The sequence below is a fragment of the Cinclus cinclus genome, chromosome Z (genome assembly GCF_963662255.1).
Source record: "Cinclus cinclus chromosome Z, bCinCin1.1, whole genome shotgun sequence".
Taxonomy (NCBI): Eukaryota; Metazoa; Chordata; class Aves; order Passeriformes; family Cinclidae; genus Cinclus; species Cinclus cinclus.
Genome location: NC_085084.1, coordinates 43,779,270 through 43,803,735, shown reverse-complemented (window position 1 = coordinate 43,803,735; position 24,466 = coordinate 43,779,270). Strand labels below are relative to the sequence as shown.

General features: G+C 38.8%; 1 protein-coding gene across 2 annotated transcripts in view; it reads right to left on the bottom strand.

Moving 5' to 3' along the window:
* The window catches only part of SEMA4D (semaphorin 4D), a 35,598-nt gene extending 11,349 nt beyond the window's left edge, over positions 1-24,249 (bottom strand). Inside the window, exons 1-14 of one of the 2 annotated variants that reach the window (XM_062512872.1) lie at positions 24,156-24,249; positions 21,741-21,886; positions 20,596-20,658; positions 18,143-18,241; positions 16,966-17,059; positions 15,323-15,436; positions 14,248-14,399; positions 12,320-12,495; positions 12,034-12,190; positions 11,018-11,240; positions 10,459-10,574; positions 6,550-6,722; positions 6,284-6,327; positions 4,834-5,160 (exon numbers count right to left, since the gene is read on the bottom strand). In XM_062512872.1, the coding sequence (XP_062368856.1) occupies positions 4,834-5,160; positions 6,284-6,327; positions 6,550-6,722; positions 10,459-10,574; positions 11,018-11,240; positions 12,034-12,190; positions 12,320-12,495; positions 14,248-14,399; positions 15,323-15,436; positions 16,966-17,059; positions 18,143-18,241; positions 20,596-20,658; positions 21,741-21,886; positions 24,156-24,249 (1,978 nt within the window). Of the gene's footprint in view, positions 1-4,243; positions 5,161-6,283; positions 6,328-6,549; positions 6,723-10,458; positions 10,575-11,017; positions 11,241-12,033; positions 12,191-12,319; positions 12,496-14,247; positions 14,400-15,322; positions 15,437-16,965; positions 17,060-18,142; positions 18,242-20,595; positions 20,659-21,740; positions 21,887-24,155 lie in introns of those variants that run through there. The other variant, XM_062512871.1, reaches the window with a different exon arrangement.
* Positions 24,250-24,466: the final 217 nt, after the last annotated feature.

Genomic DNA, 24,466 nt, shown 5'->3' with positions numbered 1-24,466 from the left:
GAGAGAGTATTTGGGGGAGCAGAGAGTGAGAAATTGGGAGAAAAATTTTGAGGGGAGATTTATTCCTCCCTTTTCTAGAAGGGCAGGAGTATTCCTTGTTTGAGAAAACTTATTTTTTTAGAAAAAATGTAGCAATTTACCACAAGTGCTGTATCCACTAAACTTTACCTTATGGAAATGAGCCATTTACAAGGTTGTAAAATCTTATCCTTAGGCAAGCTTTCAGGTTAAAACATGTGGGATGAGTAAGAGATCAGCAAAACAACTCACCAACTCCTGCCGAGTTTCCAGACAGCTTGAAACAGGTATTTACAGTTAAAAACGGAAAAGATTCAGCAATTCTGATAAAATAACAATTAAGCTAGAAACTTAATTAAAAATAAGCTTTGAGGCTTTTACTGGATGATGTGGCAATCTATGTATTTACATCATGCATTTACTGATGCCATATCCTTTTCTGAAGACAACCAGGCAGAACATTTAACTCTCTGCCAGTCTCCTTTAACCCTTTTGCTCCTTGCAAACACATTTTACCTTACATTCACAGCTGAGAAAAATCAAGTTCCACTAAAGCTATGTTAATATAAAGAAATATCAACAGAAACTGAGCCGATTTGAACAAATCCAAACAGAGACCTTCCTTGCAAAAGCAATTATTTAGCCACCCCCCATCCAGGATGAATTAATATATCCTCACATGCAGGACACTGAAAGGCAGAAGTATCTGCACCAGTTCAGTATACTGGTTTGCATTTGCTGGTTTGTTTGTTTTTTAAACCAAGAGACTGAAATTGTAATTCTGGGTAAGAGAAGAGTGTGAAGTGTCAGCCAACTGCCTTGCTTCCCAAAGGGAGCAAAAGCTTTATCCATAATGCAAAGTCCAGTCCTTCCCTGCTTTTAGAGGCATTATAAGTGTTTCCATAGCTGGGTCACCTTGGCCCCACCTGTGCCATTACTGCAACCCTTGGATGTCAGGTGGTTGTTTGAGTTTCTTCCACTATTCACCCCAACACCTCCTGAGGAATGGAGTCCACACGCTGACTTTAGGATACTGCACCTTCCTTCTTAAGTTCACTACCACAGCAAATACAATTACTGGCAATTTTTAAGAGCAGCATCAGCATCATGTTAAGATGGGCACTGCTAGATGAAAAGAAGTAATTCTAAAATAAAGTCTAGGTCTGCAACACAATTATCAAACAAAATTATTATCTGCTTAAATCTTTTGTGCTATTGTAACTTTATTTTTCAAGGTGGACAATCAAGTTTCTGAATTGCCTACGGCAAAAAAAATATTACTGCTGTAAAGTGTTTTCCATCTAAATTATTCTATTCTATAAAAGAACCTTCATCCCACTGTTGTTCCTTTTAGCTAGGACATACAAATAGTACCCTTGTTAAGATCTATGCTAATAAAGACTTAGGCGTTTTGACCTGACTCCATGTAACACTAACAGAGATGACAATGTGGAACAACACTACTTTTTAAAATTATTGAATCTATATAATTTCTTTTTCTGAATTATGTTATACATGAAGATCTGTTTCAATCCATTGAATCAGACTTAGTTTAAACCAGCAAGTACAAATTGTAATTTGTAACAATCCAAACAAAAACTGGAAAAAAACTACTGAATTGCTATGGAAAAAACAGCTTTGTTCTCCTGTACAGCTCAGAAAATGTATCTGTTATGAAGTTGTTATTACTGTATGTACTTCACCATTTGAAATAAGATGGAAAAAGGAATGACTGACCTGATCCAGAAAATAAGTTTAATGCTAAGTTCAAATCCAATAAAAATATATTTTTTGAACTGCACACACACTGACAATGAAAATATCTGCTAAACATTCATATACAATCCTGATTCACTGAACTCCTTCAGCATGCAAGCGAGCCTAATAAAATCAACTGACTACTAGTACGCTGAAGTGGGTTGCTGAATCAGAGCCTCTATTACAGCATGGTACTTGCAGTGACTTATTCTTGGTTAGAGCACATTGGTATCCTGACACAGTCTCTCTTTGCTCTTGTTCTTTCCCCTGCCCCAAACATCATGAAAGTAAGATTTATACAGTACATGGTGACAATAGCTAAACCTTTAATGCAGAAAGTGCTGGCTTATACAGGGGTCCTCCAACTTACCTGTGGCTTGGCAGAAGAGGTGGAAGGATCCCCGGACACTAACATGCTGTGCCTGGTCACTTAGGAAAGGTGGCAACAACATGACCTTTACGGGGTCTTTGCTAGACCAAACATCAGGCTGGGTACTGGTGGGTGAAGGAGGTGAATCACTTCCCACACAGGACAAAAAGGAGGTACCAGTAGGTGGGAAAGGTATAGGAGATGAGGCTGTGTGACAGAAGAGGACAGAAAAGAAAGTAAAAGGGTACTAAGGAAAGAAGTTGCAAGAAACACATCACACAATGAAGAAATAATGCAAAAAGACACATGAGTTTCAGAAAGGTAGTAAGACAAAGTGTCCCTAGGCCCCTAGACAAGAGCACTTTCCTCCTTCACCCATGCTGTTTTTCTCCCATCCTTCCCATCTCCCCACCCTGGGTTATAACCCATTCAATTGAAGCTGAGACGCTGCTTCAAATTGATTACAGAGTTTTTATATTCCCCACCCCCCCAAAGGAAATTACAAGGAACATTAATGCTTGCCAGATGGAAAGCACTGTCATTGTGTCATGTTTCAGAAAAGCCAAGATGTAATACAATTTATTTTAATATTTATTCTGTTATATGTACATAATTAAAAATAGAAAAATAAAACCAAACTGAATCTTATAAAATATAAACTGTTTACACTAAGATGGTCTAAATTATGTTTGCATGAAGATTCAACACAGAAAAGCAGCCCAGGCATACTGCTGTTTACTGTTAAAATGTATTCTACGTCTAGCAATATTTACAGAAAGAAGCAGTGAGAGAACAATTCTTCAGGACTGTACTGCACACATAAAATGCTTTTACAGACAAACAGTGCTGCTGTGAACCAGGCTGAGAACAAATGCACACTTTCACATTAGCAGGCATGATTCACATAAACAGTTCAAAGGACTGATTGTTTAAGCAGCTCCAGTTTCAGTCTCCAGTTGCACAGGAGAGTGAAGATATCATCCAGAAACGGTGATGCTGCAAGTATTTGTCACAAAAAGAAGCTGAGTTACTTCTCAATCTGAAAAGAAGAAAAAAATCAGCAACGTTTTCTCATCAGGCTGTGTCCTAACAGTCCATTCCAGCGAGTCACTAGCTGAATTGTTGGAGTTAATTCTTCTTGATTCCTGTTTTGCTTCCACAATGCAAGAAATCTCTGTGTCACTGCTAACTGACAGTTGCTTGCCTGTACTGTTCTATAAACTAAAGAAAAAAAAAAATCCAGTTTTGTATTGAAAATAAAATGTGACTATATCCAGCTGGCTGGCTGGTGGGGGGAGGAATAAAAAAAAAAAAAGAAAAGCATTTTTTCCTCCTTCCCCATTCCCCACTTACTCCATATTTTGTACTGATATTGTTGTTCCTACATTTCTAGAAAGCAGCAAAGAAAAGAGCCTTTAAACAAGATTATCCCTGAGTCTTACACAAATCAAGGCAATGCTATCCCCATTATACCTTAAAATCTAAGATACTTATAGAGCAGTTAAAAAAATTAACTTTAACCAACTAAAGAGATACAGTGTGCCGTAACACAAAGCATAAAACTAAAAGCAATCACTAGAAGCAAAGAAAAAAAATGTCCCAATCTGGACAAAAGTCTATAATTTACCAATCTGATAAACTAAACTCAATTTCCAATTTGGAATTAAAATGAAACTAGATCTTTTTTTAATGGCAACTAAAAATATGTGAAGACTGAATTACTTTTTAAAACCAGCAGAATTATAAAGTTACTTTTACTCTATCGAAGAATATGGCCAAAGTACAAGCAAGTAGCTTCACTAGAGCAAAGTGCTCAGTTGTGGGGGAAAAACTGGGGAATAGACAAGTGGTGATCTGAAACTGGCCATTTTTTAAAAACAGAGAAAAAGACAGTACAACACAAGATGCTATGGTCTCCAGACAAGTACACCACTTCTCTAATCTGTATGGATCTGAATGAAAACTGGCTTGCTGTACAGCTTAAGCACGTAACCCCTGCTATGGCTTAGCTGTCACACCCAGGCTTTCTGTGCTCAAATAGCCAGCCGCAGGACCACAGCTCACTTCTGCCACTGAGAGGGACACTGATGGGGTCCTTCAGTCCCCCTCCACGTCCGAGTCGGCGTACTTGAGCTCACACTTGACATCGAAGGGCTTGTCCTTGGCCTCACGGGAGGCCTGTGAATCCCCAGCCTGCAGCTGGCTGTTCCCGCAGTCGGGCTCCGTCTCGTAGCCGGTGTCGTGCGCGGGCTTGGGCTGCTCCCCGCTCTGGTGGCTGACGCTGCCCTGCTCCACCAGCGTCTCTTTCACACTTTGCTCACAATCAGAAAAATCTGACTTTGTTTTCTTCTTACCAAGCAACATCACAGAGCGAAATTTCAAGCATTGCCCTGGCAAGTAGCCTTTGTAACAGTTGTAGGAGAGCAGGCACAAAAAGAGAATGAAAAAGAAGAGGAAGAGGAACATCAACAGGAAGTTATCATTTGACTTGAGGAACATTGTCTTTTCTGGGACTGCATCAGGAATTGAATTGAAGAGCTCTGTGTTGGAGGCTACACTTGTTAGGACAGGGCCAATGGGCTTTGTTAGTATCCTTGCTGTTGTTACTGGTACCATGTGAGTGGTCGAGATGCGAGCAGTGGACCCCTCGGTTGCTACAGCTGATACTTTTGGCACATCACTATTACCTTCTGTTGGTGTGGCTGTGGCAGTGGGGCCCACCGTGGTATGCTGCATTCTTTTCAGTTCCAAAACATGCTTAGCCAGCACTTGAGAAAATTTCTTATTTTTCACTTTTTCTTCTGACAAACATTGGTAAACGCCACTGTCTCCTTCTGATAAATTGAAGATGAGCAGTGCCTTCTCCAGCAGACGGTACTTGGGACTCTCCACTCTCAGCACATCATCTTTGAACTTCCAAACTACCTGTGCCAGATTGGACTTTTGAGAACACTTGAGTTCTGCTGTGCTCCCATGCTTGAATGTATGCTGTAGGGGATTCTCTCTTACTTTATCTGGAACATCAAAATAAATGTGCAGAATATCAGCAATGATTCCAGTTTGCTCTAATCTGTACAGCTTCACCAGACTGTTTTACAGTCTTACTGGAAGCATGAAGACTATGGTATTCACCTCACAAGACCAGGTGGACAGCATGCAAGAATCTCAGTGGAATACCAAGCTGCACGTAGAACATCAAGACAAACTAAGAGATAAGACACCTCAACTCTAAGATGGCCTCCATATCTAGATAAAGGTGAGACTTCACTGATCCACAGCTAAGTATTTACCTGAGAAATCACTGTCTGGGAAAGATACTGTACTTGGTCTTACGTTCTATCCAATCAGTGAATTTTAAGTAAAGCAGCAACTACAAAGTAACCAAGAGGAAACTGAACTATGAACTCTCTTCTGAAAAAAAGAGTATTTGTACTTATGGCACATTCACAACTTACTGCACCCTGTAAGTCAACAAAAAAAAAAAATAACAAGCTAAGCACTTATGGTGGTCCACGCTTCGCTTGGATTAGAAATAAAAAAGTGAGTACATCAAACTCTTAAGAGCTTTTTTTACTGCAGCTAAAATCTCCTGTAATTCTACTCCACTTTATGATCTCCTTGATCTGGTGGCAGCAGCACACACAACAAAGAAAGGATCTGTGGTTACTTGTTTTAAAGCACTGTGGAAGGTATTTCAGCTGCTCTATATCATGTTCTAAGTTTCCCCTCCCTTCTCACCATAAAACCAGCTATTTTTTCAGAATAATTTAATCTGATCTAGCAGCAATAACCAAGCACTTGTCAAAGCTCACAGCAGAATGTCAAATGCTGCATCAAAGAGACAGAGGCCTCTGCAATAGAAGTACTTCTGGTATTGCTTTCATTCACAAGTCACTGTTGAGGTGCCCCCATTCATTTCAGGGGGTTGTGCACTGCACACTGAAATGCATACAAACACAGACAGTTTTTAAGACAACATGCAGGTTGTACAGATGCTCATATATTCAAAGCAGAATCCCATACCTATTCAAATGTAAATGAATGTCCAGATAATCACAAAAGCAGAGCTGAACTGAATGCAACTCTTTCACCACTCTACCTAGACACATGAAGGAGCTCTTTGAAGACTTAACTCACCAGAACAAGAAGATGCATCTCCACCTATGTTTTGAATCCAATTCCTGTAAAAGGAAGTCCAACCATTACAACTTCAAATCTTGTTTCCTAAAATCTGCCCAGCCCTTTGTACTAGTAAGAGTCAATTAATGCCACTAGCAGACATAAATGGATAGGAAAAAGTCTGTATTTGAAAACATTAAATTTTTAAAATTCCAATTATCAGTAAGGGACAAGACTGATTAAATATTAATTGTAACTGCAAGGTAATCAAAGGATACTATTACCTTTCTATTTCACCTTCTTTGAAAATATCTATGCAGGAAGCTTCAAGAGGTTTCCAAGCACAGTAAGGATCCCTTGCTAAAACACAGTCAACACAAGTGGTGTACTTGTCACAGAATGCCACAGGAGACTGCACCACACCAGAATTTGAACCAGCAAAGAGGTATCTTCTGCCCTAAAACAAACAAAGCACAACAAAAAAAATCACAGCAAATCAATCACTTTCTCAAACCCAAACAACCTAATCCATGGACGAATTTAAGTGTTATTAAAGAGCTGCATATATGCAGCCTTTTTTGTAAAAAGTGGTACCTCCAGAGAGCAAGCATTTTATCAGCCTTTATTTCTATAAAGTTATCTTGGAAATACTGCAGCAATGCTGAAAGTGCAGAAAGACAACAAAGAACTGGAATGGGTATGTGGGAAGTAACCATGACTATGACTTTATCAGTTTTTCCAGAAATATGAGTGCAATAATCCTTCTATGAGGCAAGGCAAGGCCGCACTGGTGACAAGGCTGCAGTTGGCACACACAAGACTGAGCAGGCATTAAGGCTGCTCCTGTTAATCCAAAGCAGCCCTACTGCTTCAGCTCTTTAGCCAGCCAGTCTCTGCAGCTACATCAGCATCAACCTTACAAGAGTCAAATACTTCTTAAGGAAAAACTCTGGTAGTATTCAAAGAAAACAGCACTGGCAAGACCCTGGAAGGGGAAAATAATCACCGTGGCTGTTGAACCATTGCTGCTGGGGATCCCAAAGCAGTCTAACTCTGAGCACAACAGGACCACACTCATGCTTATTATAAAAGGCAAGCAGCTGCCATATTTCACTCATCTGCTTTACAGCTTGGGGAAAATGATGGTGAAAGGTACACTGACTTCACATACTACCAGGCAAAACCTCAAGAAAAGCCTCTGTGCTGCAACCTGAATCTACTGTGACTGACCACCTACTCCTTTTGAGAGGGTCTGCATACAAAGCTGAATGGCATGCCCCACCTCAGCAGTGGGGTGGCTTCATCCTTAGCAAAATACCAAGCAGGTTTATCAGCACCCTACTGCAGTTGTCAGGCAAACAAGCTGTATTCAAGCATTGAATGGCTTTTCCTGTATTGCAGCTGTACAGTTCTCAGTGCACAGAAATGTACTCGGTCATATCTGCAGTGAGACTGCTTGACTCCAGCGAGATGAGTACGGTCACAAAGCAATGATGACATCCAAGGAAAGATTTAAAGCGCAGAAATATTCTCCAAAATTCTCCTGTTCAGGTGCATTAGTCTTGACATCATAAACACCCTCAGGAAAAGAACTGACAGAGCCTCTTAAGGCTGCATTTAGGTTTTGGGGCTCACTGATGCTCTGCTGTTTCAGTTAAGGATGTAAGGAGGTTCTGCCACAAGAACTCTGAACAGGTCAATCTCTAATTCAATGATCATGAGGAATTCTCTAATAGAAGTTGCAAGAAGACCAAGCACAAATTAGTTTGGATCCTTCTTGCATATAAAGTGTGCAAACAGCTTTCAAGGGAACTCTTGACATTGGAAAATGTAAGACTAAACATTATCAAAAAAGAATTTGCTGGCACTGCTGGAAGATACAGTCTGAAGACAGTCAAACAAATGTTCAAATTTTTCCATCATGAAATTTAACACAGATTAGCATTGCACTGGGCTGCAATGCTCATAGAAGGAAGTCTACAGTGTTGGAGACATACAACTTCCTAGGAAAAGCTTCCTATTCTGCTTGAGGATCTCCACAGTGCACCAAGCACTGCTTATCTTTCTTGTGCTCCACTGGATAACACTGCAACAGTGCAACACTGCACATGGGTTGTAGTGTCCTGGCATGTTTCCCAGCTCACACATCCAAGAGAATAGAGAACAGGAAGCGAGCTGAGCAAACCATTTTAAAAAAATCCAGACACACCTTCCAGTCAAGCAGGCATTAAGATGATCTACTGTAGGCTCATCTGACTGCCCAGCACCCTCCACACACTATGGGAAGAACCTAGAGACTATTGAAAAATGCACTCAGAAAGGACTCTGACTCCAGAGAGGTCTAAAGCCTACCCTCAGGCTAATTGCTACCCTTCTGTGGTTAGTCCACTACTGTGGGATGCCATGGCACGTAACACAATACCAGCTCTGTGACAGACTTCAGCAGCCACTGACTGTGAAAGCAGAAACTTGTGTCTTCAGGCTGGGAAGCAGCAGGAATCCCTGCTTGGGTGGTACTGTGACTGTACAGTTACCGTGACTCTGGCAGGTGAGCCAGCCTCCCATTCCCTATCCCTGAAAAGGACTGCTGGTTTTATGGGAATGTAGCAGGCAGCATTACTTCAGTGAGTAAGGGGCACCTGGACCCAGAGCAAATAAATTCAATACTATTATTCCTACAGCAGCCTTCCAAGCATGTGCTGAAATTGCTACATGATATGTATTTGGTATCAGGCTTAATGTCCATCTCTTTCTTTGCACTCCCCTGAAACAGGCAAATCATCATCAAGCCAGTGTAAGAACGATCCCACAATTAGAAGAATGGGTATTAGCCTATATATTGTGTTATATATCATTATCAGGGCAAATTCCAAAACTTCCTGTCAAAGCAAGTAATTTGAAACTTTTTTTTTTGCAGATTAAACAAATACTGTATGTGTATGTATGTGTGTGTGTATATATACACATATATATATACACAAACACAATACATGTGTGATGTGCACAAATGTATAGGTGAGTTGTCAGTGTGATGTATCATACAAAAATAATACAAACATGCTTACGGAAAACTAAGCACAGGAGTTCTTAATCCTGATTTTTGTTTGTCTAGCAGAAACATAACTCTTTCCCTTCTTTCTAAGCATGAAAGGATAAATAAGTATGCAGAATGAGCTTGCAAAAAATATGACAGATAAAAAGCTCTGTTCCACTAAGCTGATCATGTTGACATGCAAACTTTTATTAAACATCACACAAAAATAAAAACTGTTTCCAAATATTCAAAGTCCCTAAGCTGCAGAGCACTTAAGTAGGTAGCTACTGAATGCTGGTATTATTACTAGATACTTCAAAAGAGGGATTAATTCTTTATGAAACCCAGAAAATATCATTGATGCTAAAAGTCACATAGACAGATATATTAATGGATATGAAGGTTTTAGTAACTAGGGGCAGAAACCTAACTCATGTAAAAACTATACACAGTGAACATCTTCCCACTGTCACAAAAGCACTCTAGGATTAAACCAAGCAACTGATGAACAGTGCAGGACAGCTTCCAGGTTCGGAGTGTGCAGCAGCTCCTGTGCTATTCAGCTGGAGCTGCAGCTGGTGCCCCCCTGGGCAGACAGAATCCCACCAGAAGTCCTTACCCACAGCTGCAGCAACATGACTGTTCTCATGACACAACCAGTGTGCAGGAGCTTGCAAGATTTGGGACCGCAGAAATCAATTAACTGCACAATTAATTATAAGTCCCTGTGCTCTTAGAAGACTGTTCTCTCTTTTTAGGTATATTTCCTCAGAACCACACACCACTTCTCTGCCAACAACCTCAGCCCCGGGAATTTTTTCCTCACAAATCTGCAGTGGCCACAAGAGGTCAGGGTTTTTACATCACTCTGAACCCGAAACTGGTTTCTTGACTCACCTTACAGTTTCCTGCGTGAAGACCTGCATACCTGTGCTCCCCCAGCTATTTCCCATGTCTGAATACCTTCACAAGCTTGTCACCTCCCAAAAATACTGAAATGCAGCAGGCAACATGTGATTGCTGCAGCATGGTGAGTTACAAATGCAGCCTTTGCTCCTTGCACAGCAATGGTCTCTAGTCAAAAGGTCACTAAGTGGTACAAAGAAAGTTTTGTGAAAGAACAAAAGGAGATGAATGTTGCGATGCTTACACCACTTACTATTTTGGATGAAAGCAAGAGAGTTTGGACTGGTTCAAAATTTGGGAAAAGCTGTGTTTCTTCAATAATATGCATTCCGTTTTCATAACTGATAGCTTTGTGCAGGGCTCCTCGATCTGAAACAAGAGAGCAATATGTTTAAGTAAGATCCTTGAAATAAAAAGGCAGGGGAAAAGCCTTCACAATTGCTGTAAAGCGTCTCAATAATCTGTTTGCTGTTCAGCAGAACAACTCTGTGTCAAAGGCAACTGTTAAACTTGCCATCATCAGGACCTCTGAGCAAGAAATAACATTTTGGTACACAGAATGAGCAGCTGTGGATTATATTGTGTGGTTCTACTGAACTCACTGAAGCTTTGCAGCTTTTTTCCTGCAATACTTTTTCAAAGCACCTAAGATTGTCCACTTACTATGGTACCTTACTTTTGTGTTTATTTTTGTTTTGGTGTTGAAACACCAGCTGGTGTAAAAGCACTGCAATTATAGAAATCTCAAGAGTTTCTCTAACAAAACTAAAGAATCAGCGCATCACCAAAACATGGTGTTTTGCAGAACTCACCTGTACCGATGAACATAACATCATAGATGGTGCCATTAAGTGCTCTGACTCTGTCAACTACAATCTGTGTATACTTCACATCTCGCTTCACTAGCCGAGGTCTGTCTCCCACTGGGGTCACTGAGTCATCCATTAGAGGATGATCTTTAACAAACTGCAATGTTTTGTCTGGTAAATTCAGAGAACTCATGTAGTTTGATGCTCTGGCTTCATTGTTTATACACTAGAAGGGGGGACAGGGAGAGGGTGAAAAAGAAAAAAAAGACAACCAAATTGTATAATTTACTTGTACAAAAAAAAGACTATTAACAGCAGTTGCATGCATTTTCTTCTCCACATTATTTTGGCCAGTAACCACAGCGGTACACTACACTCATTGTACCAAGGAAGGTCCTCAGATCTCATAGCTCGGGATGGTCTCAGGTATGTACTAATCCCTAAGTTTTGGACTGTTTTTGCTTGGGTCCAAAATACATACTAAGAAAATACTCATTCTATGGTCTCATGCACGTTCAGTACTTTTAATCATCGCCACTTTCAGCACTATCAACAATATGACTGTAAGGAACATAAGGAAGTAAAAAAAATCTGGAAGAGACCCACCTCCAGCAAAGTTTGAGTTTGCAGAGCAGTGCTCTACATTAGATAAACACACTGATTCTACTGAGACAATGCAACAGCTGCTATACTTTTCATCTGAACTAAAAAGTGTATGATGTTGCTAGCGTAAACTGAATTCTATTTCACAATGAGATAATTGTTAGCAAAATAATGAAACACAAAACCAGCAAATAATCTAATTCTAAATTTAAAAATACCCGAAGACTTTGATTCCCAGATAAAAAGTTCAGAATGTATCACTTGAGTGTTTTTCTATGAAGATTTTACAAGAAGTAAAAAGTAAAAGTAAAAAGTGAGGGAAAGCAAATGAATCATTAGCAGGTTACTAGTATTCCTTAGTTTGTTTTCTTCAGAGCATTAAAGAAGTCATCAGATCCAAGACTTCAGAAACTTACCGCACCAGGTCGAGGATTAGGAATTTCCCCATTGTATCGGACCCACTTTGTATGTGACTGTTCCACTGTAGCACTCTGCATGTATTTTCCTTTTGAGAAAACCTCTTCTACAGTAGACAGATTGTATGCACACACAGCTGACAGCCCCACATTATTCCTATTAATTCAGGAAGAAATCAGGAAAGAAAAAAACCAAACCAACAAACATAGGAGTAATTATCATTTCCTTGTAGTAACCAATTGAGATTAAAGGTACTTATCCAGGAAGAGGCTATACCACACTTACAGCTGTGGGGTGAAGACTCCATATATCACTGGTTCCTTCAAAGTCGGAGATTTGAGAATAAAAACATCATTGATAACATTGAAAATTAAATTCTTATCAGGGATGGTACAAATCAGTCTGGCCTTGAGAAACGAAGTCCATTTTTTCTGCAAGGTCCTTAATCCTCCTTGGTCCCTCTTATGGTATTAAAAAAAATAAAAAGGTGTTTGTGAGGAGAGCTAGCAGCATTTTTACATTTAAGAACCATTGCTATATAGCATGCAATTACCAAGCCCTGGTGTTTTATATTTTATCTCTAGCAACACCAGTAAATGTTAACACATTCACAAACAAAACATTATGAAAGCCACAGAAAAATTGGTTCAACAAAAATAACGCAAAATTATTTCTATCACATATACAGGGGAGATGAAATATGAGAGTTAATGAAGAACCATACTTCAGCATCACTCAGAAAAACGGAGATGGGCAATGTATCATTACAAAAACAATAAAACAAGCATGGAAGCATACTGTCCTTTAAGAGAAATACATAATACTGCATTTGTTCTGTGACATCAAAACTCATTTAAATTCTAATGCTGCAATACATGTTAAGACTTTCCTGACACTGATAATTTCATTAGAAAAAATCCAGCAATGATTTAATCCTTCTAGCAGTTACCACCTTTATTAAGGATTTGCAGGTACCAAGGCATAAGTTATGATCTATTGACTAGAAATGTACTTCAAAATATTTAATAATTGAGCTATAGCTCTGATATTTTTCTTAAAAAAAACGCATACTGAAACAGTATTAATATTTCCATTTAATAGTTCCATTCATTATCCAATGGTGTATGCAATGTATTAAAGGAAATCTGCAAAATGTATTAAAACAATTGAGTATGTTAATTGTTAATTCACATACTTAATAAATACATTAGAATATTTATAGGTTTGCAATCTGCCACTGATTTCTATTTCAAACAACAGTCCGAAATATGTAACAATACAATAAATGAAGCTCTCATATTGCACAATACTCCCCTTTTAAAGTGTGCACAAGCTGTGGCAGAGTGCCATAATAATAAGCCCCATCTAAACCTGCCTCCAGCTCCTTGTTTAAAGGAAATCTCAAGGGCACTAACTTGTTATTCATGTTTTGACTTCCCTGTTTAAATATAAAATAGTAAAGTCAAAATAAAACTTTCAACTTCATAAAAATGAAACAGCCAGATAAATTTCCTGTTGGAACAAAAGGAAATTGATACATTCCATTGAAAAAGTTTTTGTTAAATAAACATTTTCTACTGAAAATACTCCCATCAGCAAGACTTTTAACCATCGCTCCTGAGGATGTACTTGAATCAGCTTAACACACTGAGCTTTAAGCACAGGCAGCATGACAGAATCAGGCTGCTGGTGACCACTTCCCTTCAGGCCCTGGCAGCTGTAGCTGCTTCACAGAAGTCCCATCTGCTATACCACAGTCAAGAATTATTTTGGTGTGACACAGCTACAGCTGTGTTTGCATACAGCTACTTCAAAGTCACTTGACACACAACCTATCTGCTTAGCTCCAACTAAAGTCACTTCTTCACAGGGAGCTGCACTTGTTTAAAAATATTATCAATGAAAACTGGAGCAACACTTTTTATATTGCTTGGTTTTGTCATGGGAGCTCTGTTTACTCCCAGAGAGGACAAGAACCCCCAGATTTATTGAAATTTCATAACTGTGGAAAATTAAATCAAGTATTTATTTAAAAAGCAACCATTACGCATTCTCAGTTCTGATGAACTGACTGGAACTGCTTATTCTTTAAGATTTACTAAGCTCAATCACCTTCATTTACCTGGCAGTAAATCCAGAATAAAGAATGCTTCTTAGTGTGCACGCACAAGATTCTACAAGATATAGTAAAAGTAAACTGAACTATCTCCCACCTTGCATACTCTAGCTATTCTTGGAATCATCAATTTTCCAACAAATTCATACTCCACCGACACCTCAGTGAAAAAGAAGTATATCTTGTCATCTTCTCCATCTGTGCTGTTTGGATCTGCTCGTATCACATCAGCAAAAACAAAGTTGGGCTCTACAGATACAACAGAAGAATTTTCTATTATATATGTGACTACTGACTTGATTCCTTCAAAGATCCTCAGAAGTTGTCTTCCACCCAAACTCCACACTGCATTTACCTCCTCTCCACTCAACCTACTTACACAGTTTGCTGTTCATAATATGAACTCGATTTCCAAAAAAAAAAAAAAAAAAAAAAAAAAAAACCCAAACCATACAAAAGCAACCAGCAACAGAAAAAAAAACAGAACCCCACAAAACATATGTGAAAGCACTAAGATGCCTGAGAGATCTCTATAGTCTGACAGCTCATTACTTCAGCATTCTTCAATCCACACTCAAATGTGCTTTTCTAATGCGCCTGGAGAGGTAACCCTCCCCTGCCTGCCTCTCCTCTATTTCAGCTATTAGCTGAATTACTAAAATGGTAGTGTCATTACAATATATATTACAAAACTCTGAATCCTGCACTTTTTCAAAATAGCCATGATTTTGGTCCTTTTTGGCACAAACCCTCAAACCTCTGAGAATTCACAAAATTCAGTGAATTTTGAAATTCGTAACTTAAACTGTGAAGAACCATGATCAGCTCAATTTAAGAACCAATTCAAGAACAAACCCATTCCATTCCTTACCATCACAATTAAGCTGCATTATTGCAAGGATGAACAAGCAAATAAGAAAAAAACCACTAACGTCAAATTGAAACATGTATATTCTGAAGCTGTTTTCATCATCAGTGCTGATAAAAAACCTGGAATCTCAAAATACAATCTCTTGGTGGCATGCATGAGGGCACACACAGTGTATGTCAGTATAACAAAATCCATCTCTTTGAGACATCAGACAATTGCTCCATACCCAGGTAAGACACTCAAACTAGGTACATGTGATGTTGAAGAAGAAAAATAATTTGTTTGAGCCATGCTCACTTACCATTAAGCCAAGGTATTGCATACTCTGTTCTCAGAGGGCTCTGATGAGAGTGACGTGAAATAATAGGTTCACTTCCCAAGAAATTGTAGGAAGTCCCAGAATAAAGCTCCTCATCTTCAACACAAAACCAAATATATTAGAACTTATGGGCTGGATACCAAAAAGAGTACATAAATATTTTGTAAGTCTCTGTAAGTTTTTACTTCCCACAAGAAAGGTAAACACAGATTTCCTCTGAATTGCCCTAGACACATCTTTTATGTTTACATTTCTGTCAATCATTCTCAAGCTAACACTTCACACTTGGGTTTATTATTATTGCTGCTTTAACATGAGAACTGACAAAAGTCAACATCTGTGGGAGTCAGCCTAATCAGCATTCCAGATCAGGCAACCATCACCGAAAAAGAATTATACCTCAACCCTAAACTTCGGGAGGCATTTGTTTAAGTTGTGGTGACCCCATAAAAAAGTTCCAAAAGAGTTATGGGACTGCCTATGTTAATACCTCATACATATTCCTAACCCTCCTCTCCCAATTAATTATCACTTCTCCCAGTTCCCTCCTTGTATCCCCACTGGCCCTCAGCTGATGCAGTGTTCCACCCAGCCGACCCCACTGGACCCTACCTTCCCTTACTCCACCTCTGCACCACTTTCCTCTACACCCATTGGACCCGAACCTCAACTCCATCCCCTCTCTTGCCCCATATTAATACCCTAAACCTCCCACTGGCTCCTACAGAGACTGCTCCCTTGGTTATTGTATTTGGATTTTTGGGCCTCGTCCCACATTTACTGTCATTATTAATCAAATGTTTTATGTTGGTAAGTTGTGGTCCTCACACCGCTCTTCTTTTATTTCTGCCTCTTTTCCCCTGATATCTGCGAACCCTAAAAAAGATTGTCAGGGACCACCCTCGACCCCAATAAACATTGTTTTTGTGGTATTTTAACATTTAACATGAAAACCTAAAGTTTATGTTAAAACTTGCAAATTTACTTAAATGCACCAGAACCTGGAATTATTTTCCTCTCTTTCTATGCTGCTATTATTTGAACTCAATTTGTACAGATTTAGTCACAATGCAGGGAGCATGTTTTTGTTTTTTTTTTTTTTTCTCATTTCCTGTTTCATGTGATATTGAGCTTCTCTTTTATAATCTTGAGACAACAGAGGTAAAAGCCAAAAATTCTGGCTTCCCCAAACTAATATTCAGTGGTGTGTTGCCATGTAGGAAGTACACTTGCAATAAATATCTCGCTTCCCTATTCTGTAGCACATCTTCGGAACAGCTAACAATACTGCTTGTTATATTTACTGAAATCACAGGAATTGATACTACAAGGGCAGCCTAAGTACATTTAGATTATCTGGACTAAATATGTTTAACATGTAGAAATACAGTTTGAAAATTGGTATTTTAGAAATTGCTTTCAAAACAACCTAGAGTTTGAAGCTCTCCTTTGAGGAAACCTGCTTAGTTAACTATGTAAGTATTTTAACATATATACAGATACACAGTACAGACAAAAAATATGGATGCAAGCCACCATTTTGATAGTGACAGACTGGAGGGTGACAGTGGAAAAGATAGAAGATTTGTAAATGTAAGACTGAGGAACGCAAAGTCTGAACTTACCAACCATAACCGATGTGTAGCTTTGGGCAGGATCAAATGGACATCTGCCCTTACCATCTTCATTTTTACCTCCAAGTTCAAATGAAATTAAATTCTGTTGAAAACCACGAAACAATTACTAGCACTTTTTTTTTCAGCAACTCAACTTGTGCAAGTTAGCTAAAAACACACATTAAATAATCATCAACTTCCAGCATCAAAGGCATTTTGTGTAAAATTATAGAAGGCATATGTGCTTTCAGAAAATGTTACCGAGTCTCAAAGACAGGGAAAAAAGATCTTGTAATTAGAGAGGGTGGAAGCAAGAAAGAGCAAAAGATGAAAAGTTAAATCCAGTCAGACCTCAAGAAAGAGCACCCAAAAAAAGCTAGACAGCAAGAAAGGCAGAGAAGTTAACTGAGACGTAGAAAGAACTGGCAATTATTCAATTAGTTTGAAAAAAATGAATGGAAAGTCTTAGAAATCAAGAAGGCTTTTTTCATCATTTTTGAGATTATGGTAAATTTGTGTGATAGGGCATAATCAAACTAGGCTTTAAAAAGCAGCAGATTACTTTGGCTGCTACTTTATAAATCCTTTATAAAGCAAGTGAATGAGGATCAGAAAGCTGAAATGTAGCCACAGTACTGGGAAATAATCAGTTATACTATGTAATGAAGGCACTGGAAGCTAAAGGCACAAAGAACTACAAGATTTCTCAATTTTTGAATTGGTAAGAGCTGCAGTAAGGAAAATGATACAAGAGTCAGTGGCGAGAAAAAGGGAGTTTTAATTTTGTGCCAAGACTTCACTCTGAAGGATTCAGCACTTTGGCACAGCCAGGAGCAGAGACAAGCAGAGACAGGAATCTGAGAAATTTCAGGGAGCTTCAGTAATGAGTGGAAGTTGCAAACAATGCAATTTCAGTTTTATTAACGGTTTCATGCTAACACACAATACACAAAGAAGTATAAAAGCTGAGAAAAAGTAGATCTGCTGATGAATTAGTAATTTGTTAAGTGCTCTGAAAAATGAGCAGTATACTCTGGCATTATGCTGGGACAGTGCAACAAATGCTTCTAACCTTACAGCCAGCAGTGAAGATGCAACAGTTTTGGAAAATGAGAGTTACTCATTGTTTACCTGAGCAGCTTTTAAGTTACAGCTGTTGCTGGGTCAAAATGTGTACATTTCTTACCAGGTAATCACATGTTGGCTGAAATGCATTAGTTCCACACACGTAGAGGAAAGTATCATTCAGCTGCTGCAAGACACGCACGTAATTACGACATTCTGTCTGTAATAGAAAATGAGGAAAGGACTAGTCTGATAAACCATAGCTTCCACATTCCAACAAACAAACAACATTGTCCATTGCCACTACTTATGCTACGTCACGCCAGCAAGCCCAGGTGACACATGGGTGACACTGGGACACCATCTCCCTACAATCTCCAGGAGTTCTAATCAATCCTTCAGCAGCTGGTTTCCTGCAGCCAGGAGTATGCAGCTGCCTCAGTGTCCTAGCAGGACAGCATGCTTAGCAGGGTGCATCCCAAGATGTATCATGGAAGGACAAGCTCCAAACAAACCTCCAGTCCATGGGAATAACTTCATGTTAGTTAAACATGAAGTGAGTTTTAGACTTTGCCATCCCTTGTACATCTAGATAAAGCAATGACAGCCAAGGTTGTTAAGTGCCAAACTTCTAATAGCCTTATTAGATACAAAGCTTTGTTGCTTATAGCCATCTTTTCTATTTTTTTCCACTCCTTGATACTGTCCAAGGATGCTCCATAATATCTTTAGCTCTGAAATAAAACAAGGAGTTTGACCAAAATCCTTAATAAAGGATACAATAAAAATTCAGAATAATAATGGAGGAAAACAACTTTAAACAACCACTTAGAGAGAGGTTAAAAACCAGTATCAATAACACCTCTTAATTCTTGCTGGTACGCTGCCAGATCCCTCCACTGAACTGTTGCTCCATGAACTTCCTAAGCAAGGTTAAGCACTGGCCTTACTATTCCTTCTTTTGACACAAACTAGGTATTTCTGTGACTGTATGGGAGAAAAAAGCAGGGGGGGGAAGAGTGTAAAACCAGTTTTCTGCCAGATAAGGCCCCTGAAAAGCTGTATAAATGCTTTCTGCTGGCATCATACAACACAGTACCAATGGGTGGGGGGCGAGAACTGCCTGTTTAAGTGTAAGAAATAGCAGGAGTGGCTTAATACCTTTACCCTTTTGTAACTATTGCACTGTGCAAAACATCATAGCTACAGCATAAATGTGACTTGTAGAAGGTTATAAGTAAAGTGAGAAAAAAGCATGGCTGGCAATAAGTATGAGTTGCTAAACTAGGAGCAGGAGAAAATAAAAGGAAATAAATTCAGAGCTCTATCAAAGTATATATTTATGGGGTCTAATATACCCCACCAATAATTTTTGAGAGGACTTTTGGGGACTCACACACAGGTCTGCTAAATATATGTTCATGCACAAGAGAAACTTATATCCCATATTCATCATGGCTGTGTATCAGTATTTTTAGCAGCAACCCCAACTGAACCGTAAAACAAAAATAATACTCTCTGATCCTATCCTGCAGAATAGACAAAGAGGAAACACACCCTAAATATCTGTCACAACTCATGTTTGAATAATGTACTGATGGTCATCAGTAATCAGTCAAGGAAAAGAAGTAGCTAGTCAAACGGAGACAGCCCACTCCCATCTTGATGAACCACATGAATTCAGGATAACTATGAGCCATGGATGCAGCATTTGAGGTTTTTTTAACAATGCAAACTAAACAGGCTGCATATTCAGGGATCACATCCCTCCAAGTACAAAGAAGATCTGCTTTTTGTATTCAGAGAACTTGCAGACTTCTACTTTCAAATCTGTGTTAAAGGCCTGACCATCAGTCCTGCCCAGAAAATCCTTGGTTTACTGCATCATTAAATGAAGTGTGTTCTGTTTGTGTTACACAAACAGAAAGGTACATCCACACAGAGTCAACCACCTCAAGTAAACCATCTCCCCAGAGAGAGGCAAGATGAGCAGGCCAGCCTATGCCCTGGCAGTCATGAGGAGTTGGTGGTTCCCAGAAACACCAGGGGACCCTGCCCAAGCTGACAGGAGGTCTGGCTGCTCAGGCACTGTCTGAGTCACACCAAAGGGGTGTGACTTGTGCGCAAACCCGCTGAGCAACACAACACTAACATGGAATTAGTGAAAAAATACACTGGTCTAATAAAAAACCCCTATGTCCTAAAGCAAAGTACACAAAATTAATCATTCACTCTGTAAAATCAAGTGCTGTGACTGAATTATTGCAATAAAAAAACCACAACAGTTGCTATCAATTAATTCAGTGAAAGCAATACTGCTTTATCATCATCTTAATGGATTCAGGGTGCATTCAGATTTTCAAACATTCAAACCATATTAATCAACAAAAATAATGAACTAAGAAAAAAACGACTAAGTACGCTGCAGTTTCTAACTCTCAAGTTAATTAAAAAAATTTAGGTGATTGTTTTGAAATTTTAATTTCAAACAGTTGGATACTTTCTTCTTTTAATGTCACTCCTCTTGAAGTAAAATGTGCAAGATCTTTCTCAAAGTTCAATAAAAGTACATACCTGTTCTGATTTGCCCTTGACTGCACATTTAGTCCTTTTATCTTCTGTGACCTTCCAATGTAACTAAGTGAAAAAAAAAATGCAACAAAAAAACTCATTCATAGTACTTTAATTCAATGCAAGGTCTGAAAATCTTACAGTAACACACTCAAGAAAAGGCAAATCCTATACAGAGCAAATACAAGATATTTTGCAAGTAGCATTCAAAGATTCAAAGCCACTTTTCCCAGGGAAGTGACATTTTCAAATCCATGTGCCTTAAGCAGAACTAAACTACCATCTTCTGGGTTCATGATGATGATTCCCCATATATGGCTAATGAACTTTTCATTATCACATGTATTAGGGAAATGCAACTGTAACTGGTGTAAAAATTTACTGGACTAATTTACACCATACAACTATGTTTTCCATGTTGGTGAAAGTGCCCACCACCACTCATGAACATGTTATTCACATTAGAACTCATATAGGCATCTTGTAAAGCACCCTGGGTGGTACACCACGCTGCATCTCTACATGTCAGCCTGTGTTGCTGACAGGATGAAAAGCAGAGCCTGGGAAGAACCTGGAAGCAATATAACATTAGCAGACTTTTGCCTGGGCTAATTTACTTTGAAAAACAAGCACAAACATATTCAAAGTACTTCTCTGAGGAAGCTGATCAGACCTGTCTGCACCACCACTTGCTGTGTAGATACACCTAGACACAGAACAGAGCAGGAGACTGACAGGGCCTTCATTTGCAGCACATTTGCAGTCCACTCTCAGCAAGCCCCAGCTTTGCCTCTGTTTCAGATTACTTTTTGACTCAGATTAACAGAAAATGGCCCACTCCTGATATTAAGAAAACATGTAAAAACTACTACTACAGACGATACCCACAGTCCCTGTTGTCCAGCATCCTGCCCCCAAGAAGAAAATACCCAAGAAGATCTCCAATTACTTGTATATATATCCACCTTCTCCTTTCTTAACTCTCTTTTACTCTGTAAAATCTTCCAGAAATAATACTGGAGTAGACCATACAGAGCAATTTCTCTTTAAGGTATCAGTCTAAAACGCAGTGCTACTGATACCACAGGAAATTAAGTCAAATTTGGAGTACAATTTTCACATGGAGGATAATGTATTAAAAGGCATACCTCGTGCTGCTTCTCAGCAATATTCACTGCGTTTAAGGCAAAGATCACTTCCCTGGCTCCGACATACAAAACATTTTTGTCTTCACTTAACAGCAAGGTTGAATAGTTTGACACTTTTGATTCATTAAAATGTATTAGGTGGACCTCTGTTGAAACGGAAAAAAAAAACAGCACCTCATGAAGAAACAATCATTTAGGGTAAAGTTCATGAGTAATTTTTTCTAAATTGTCAAACAGCTGCTGGAAAACTTGAAAATGAGGAAAGTTAGGTTCAGACAACCTGTGTAAAAGACAAGAGACCCCTTAGAAGCTTGATTCAGCAGAAACAGCAGCTTCCAACAACATCAAAATCCCTTGTTGCGACTTTTTCATGCAATTTCAAATGCTCAAGTATTTCCTTATGTGATGATCCCTTTAATTCACTTCTTCCTTCATTTTTTTTTCTACTTGCTTTTTCTAAACTCCTATTTTCCACATCCAGTGTCAGTTTCTCACCTTTTCCTTTCCATATATTAACCTACTGTGGAAAATCAGGCCAGTCACCACATCCCTTGAAACTACCCTGAACAAATCTTACAAAATATCCTGCACCTTAAGACAACTCTTCAGCATACTGACATAACAGAAAGAAGAGATAGAAGCAAATAACAAATCATTTGCAGCTGACTGTGAAGTGAAAACTAGAGATGAAACACACACAAAATACATACAAAATAACATGAGAGAAAAATCAAGATAAATATCTGTAATATAAGAAAAAGAGGGAGGTAAGAGAGAAAAGGCAGTGGAATGAGGAAGTGTGTAGAATGGACGAGAACGGCTTGAAGAAAGATTGACTGACTGACTAATACAAAAAGAGTATTTTTTCTGAATGCACAACTATAATGTAAAAATGACTGAAGGCTTTTGTACATGAAGACACATGATTAATTAAACATGGCTTTTTACGATACAGATGAAAACAATGTACCATTACCTCCAATTCTATCATTAGTAATTGCACATTTTCAACTATAATACTCCAGAAACATTAATTTTGAACTATATTCTCAAGCATGTAATTTTGAAATATTTTACTTGGCAGGAGAACTTTCCCAGAATAGATGGAACTAGTTCATACAACTCTGCTGCACTAAATTTCTCCTTCTAGTCAAAGTAAGTTTCCAACTTACTTTCCAACATTTAAATGCAGCAATCTTTAGCAGACAGAGAGAAAAATAGTAGGACTGAAAATAAACTCCATTTATTTTGACTAATTTGGATATGAGTCAGCAGTACCTCACTATACCATTAAAAAGCCACTTGTCAAATTTTAATTACAAGACAGAAGCGTCAAGGAGCCTAAGCAACAGCTACAAGCCTTGTCTAGGCCACCCTTTTTCAAAGGCTGTATCAGCAACTCATCAATTGCTATACCAATAGTCAGGAAAAGCACTTCTTACAGTCATCTCATGATCTGTTTATACCTACTACATTCTTAATCTCCATCTATCTTTATTTACAGAATGTCTGCTCAGAATTTAACATTCTTATTTAAGATTGCTTCATTATATAAAGCCAATGTATTTGTTTGGGTTTATTCAGTTATTGCACATTTGGGTAAGTAATCAATTGCTGCTTACTAATGTTAAAGAAGGACCCAAAGACAAAACTACTTAAAGCATCCATGCCACATGGGTAATGGGGGGGAAGGAGCAGTAAATAGAGAAAAAAGCACATATATTCACAAATAACTACTCTATGGGCTTTGCTCTAAATCTCTTTTCAGATCTAGGCTAAATTATTAAACCAAAAGCTACAGGAACCACTGATTTCTATTACTTCTCTTTGCACCTATATTTGCAGACTCCTGATCATTGTATTGGGAGATTATGAATATGTGCTGCAATTTCAAATGCAAGAAAAACATTGTTCTGAAAAAGACTTTCATATCTAGACACCATAAAATTCTGTCAGAAGAGGGCCAAATGCTTATTTTTCTTTACCTGTTGATTTATCTAATGCTCAGGATGGCACAGTATCAAAAGAGATTATTGGCTGGAGAGGTGCATTTTGCTAATGTATTCAGACTCCAGGTGAAAGTAATTTGTTTAAAATAAAATACACCTACTGGGGTTTACACTTGAAACAAGTTTCAGTTGCAGTATCTTCTGCTGAGAAAGCCAAATTTGGAATTTCTCCTCAGTTTTCAAAACAGCTGTTTTCAAACCTGCTTGAAGGAACCAAAATCAATAATCCAGTACCTGAATGATTTTTGAATATTCTAGTCCTAAGCATTTCATAAGGTGAGCAAAGGAGCAACAGTGGACCAAATTGGCTGGAAGAACCTAAAGCTTCACTGGGTTTCAAATCCCACAGAAATCCTGAGGATGTGGCAATGTCCCATATTACAATACTTTACATTGCTGCTCTTACCTTTGTGCTCCCAAGTGATCCTTGGTACTGGGCCGAATGCTATTGCCACTCCTAGCAACAAACCACAAACTGCGTAGAAAGCATACAGAGCCATCTTCAGTGTCTCTGCTCTTCGGGGTTCACTGGATAACTGCAGCAGATAACTTTTCTTTGTCAGATGAAATGGAGACCCCAGGGAGTATCAGACACCAGGCATTTCAGCTCTTGAGAGAAATGCAACAAGGGAGGTTGGAACAACTGTACAAGTACGTGCTTTTCAGCAGATCACTTCAAGAGAACGCACATTTTCCAGGATGCTGCATACAGAGACT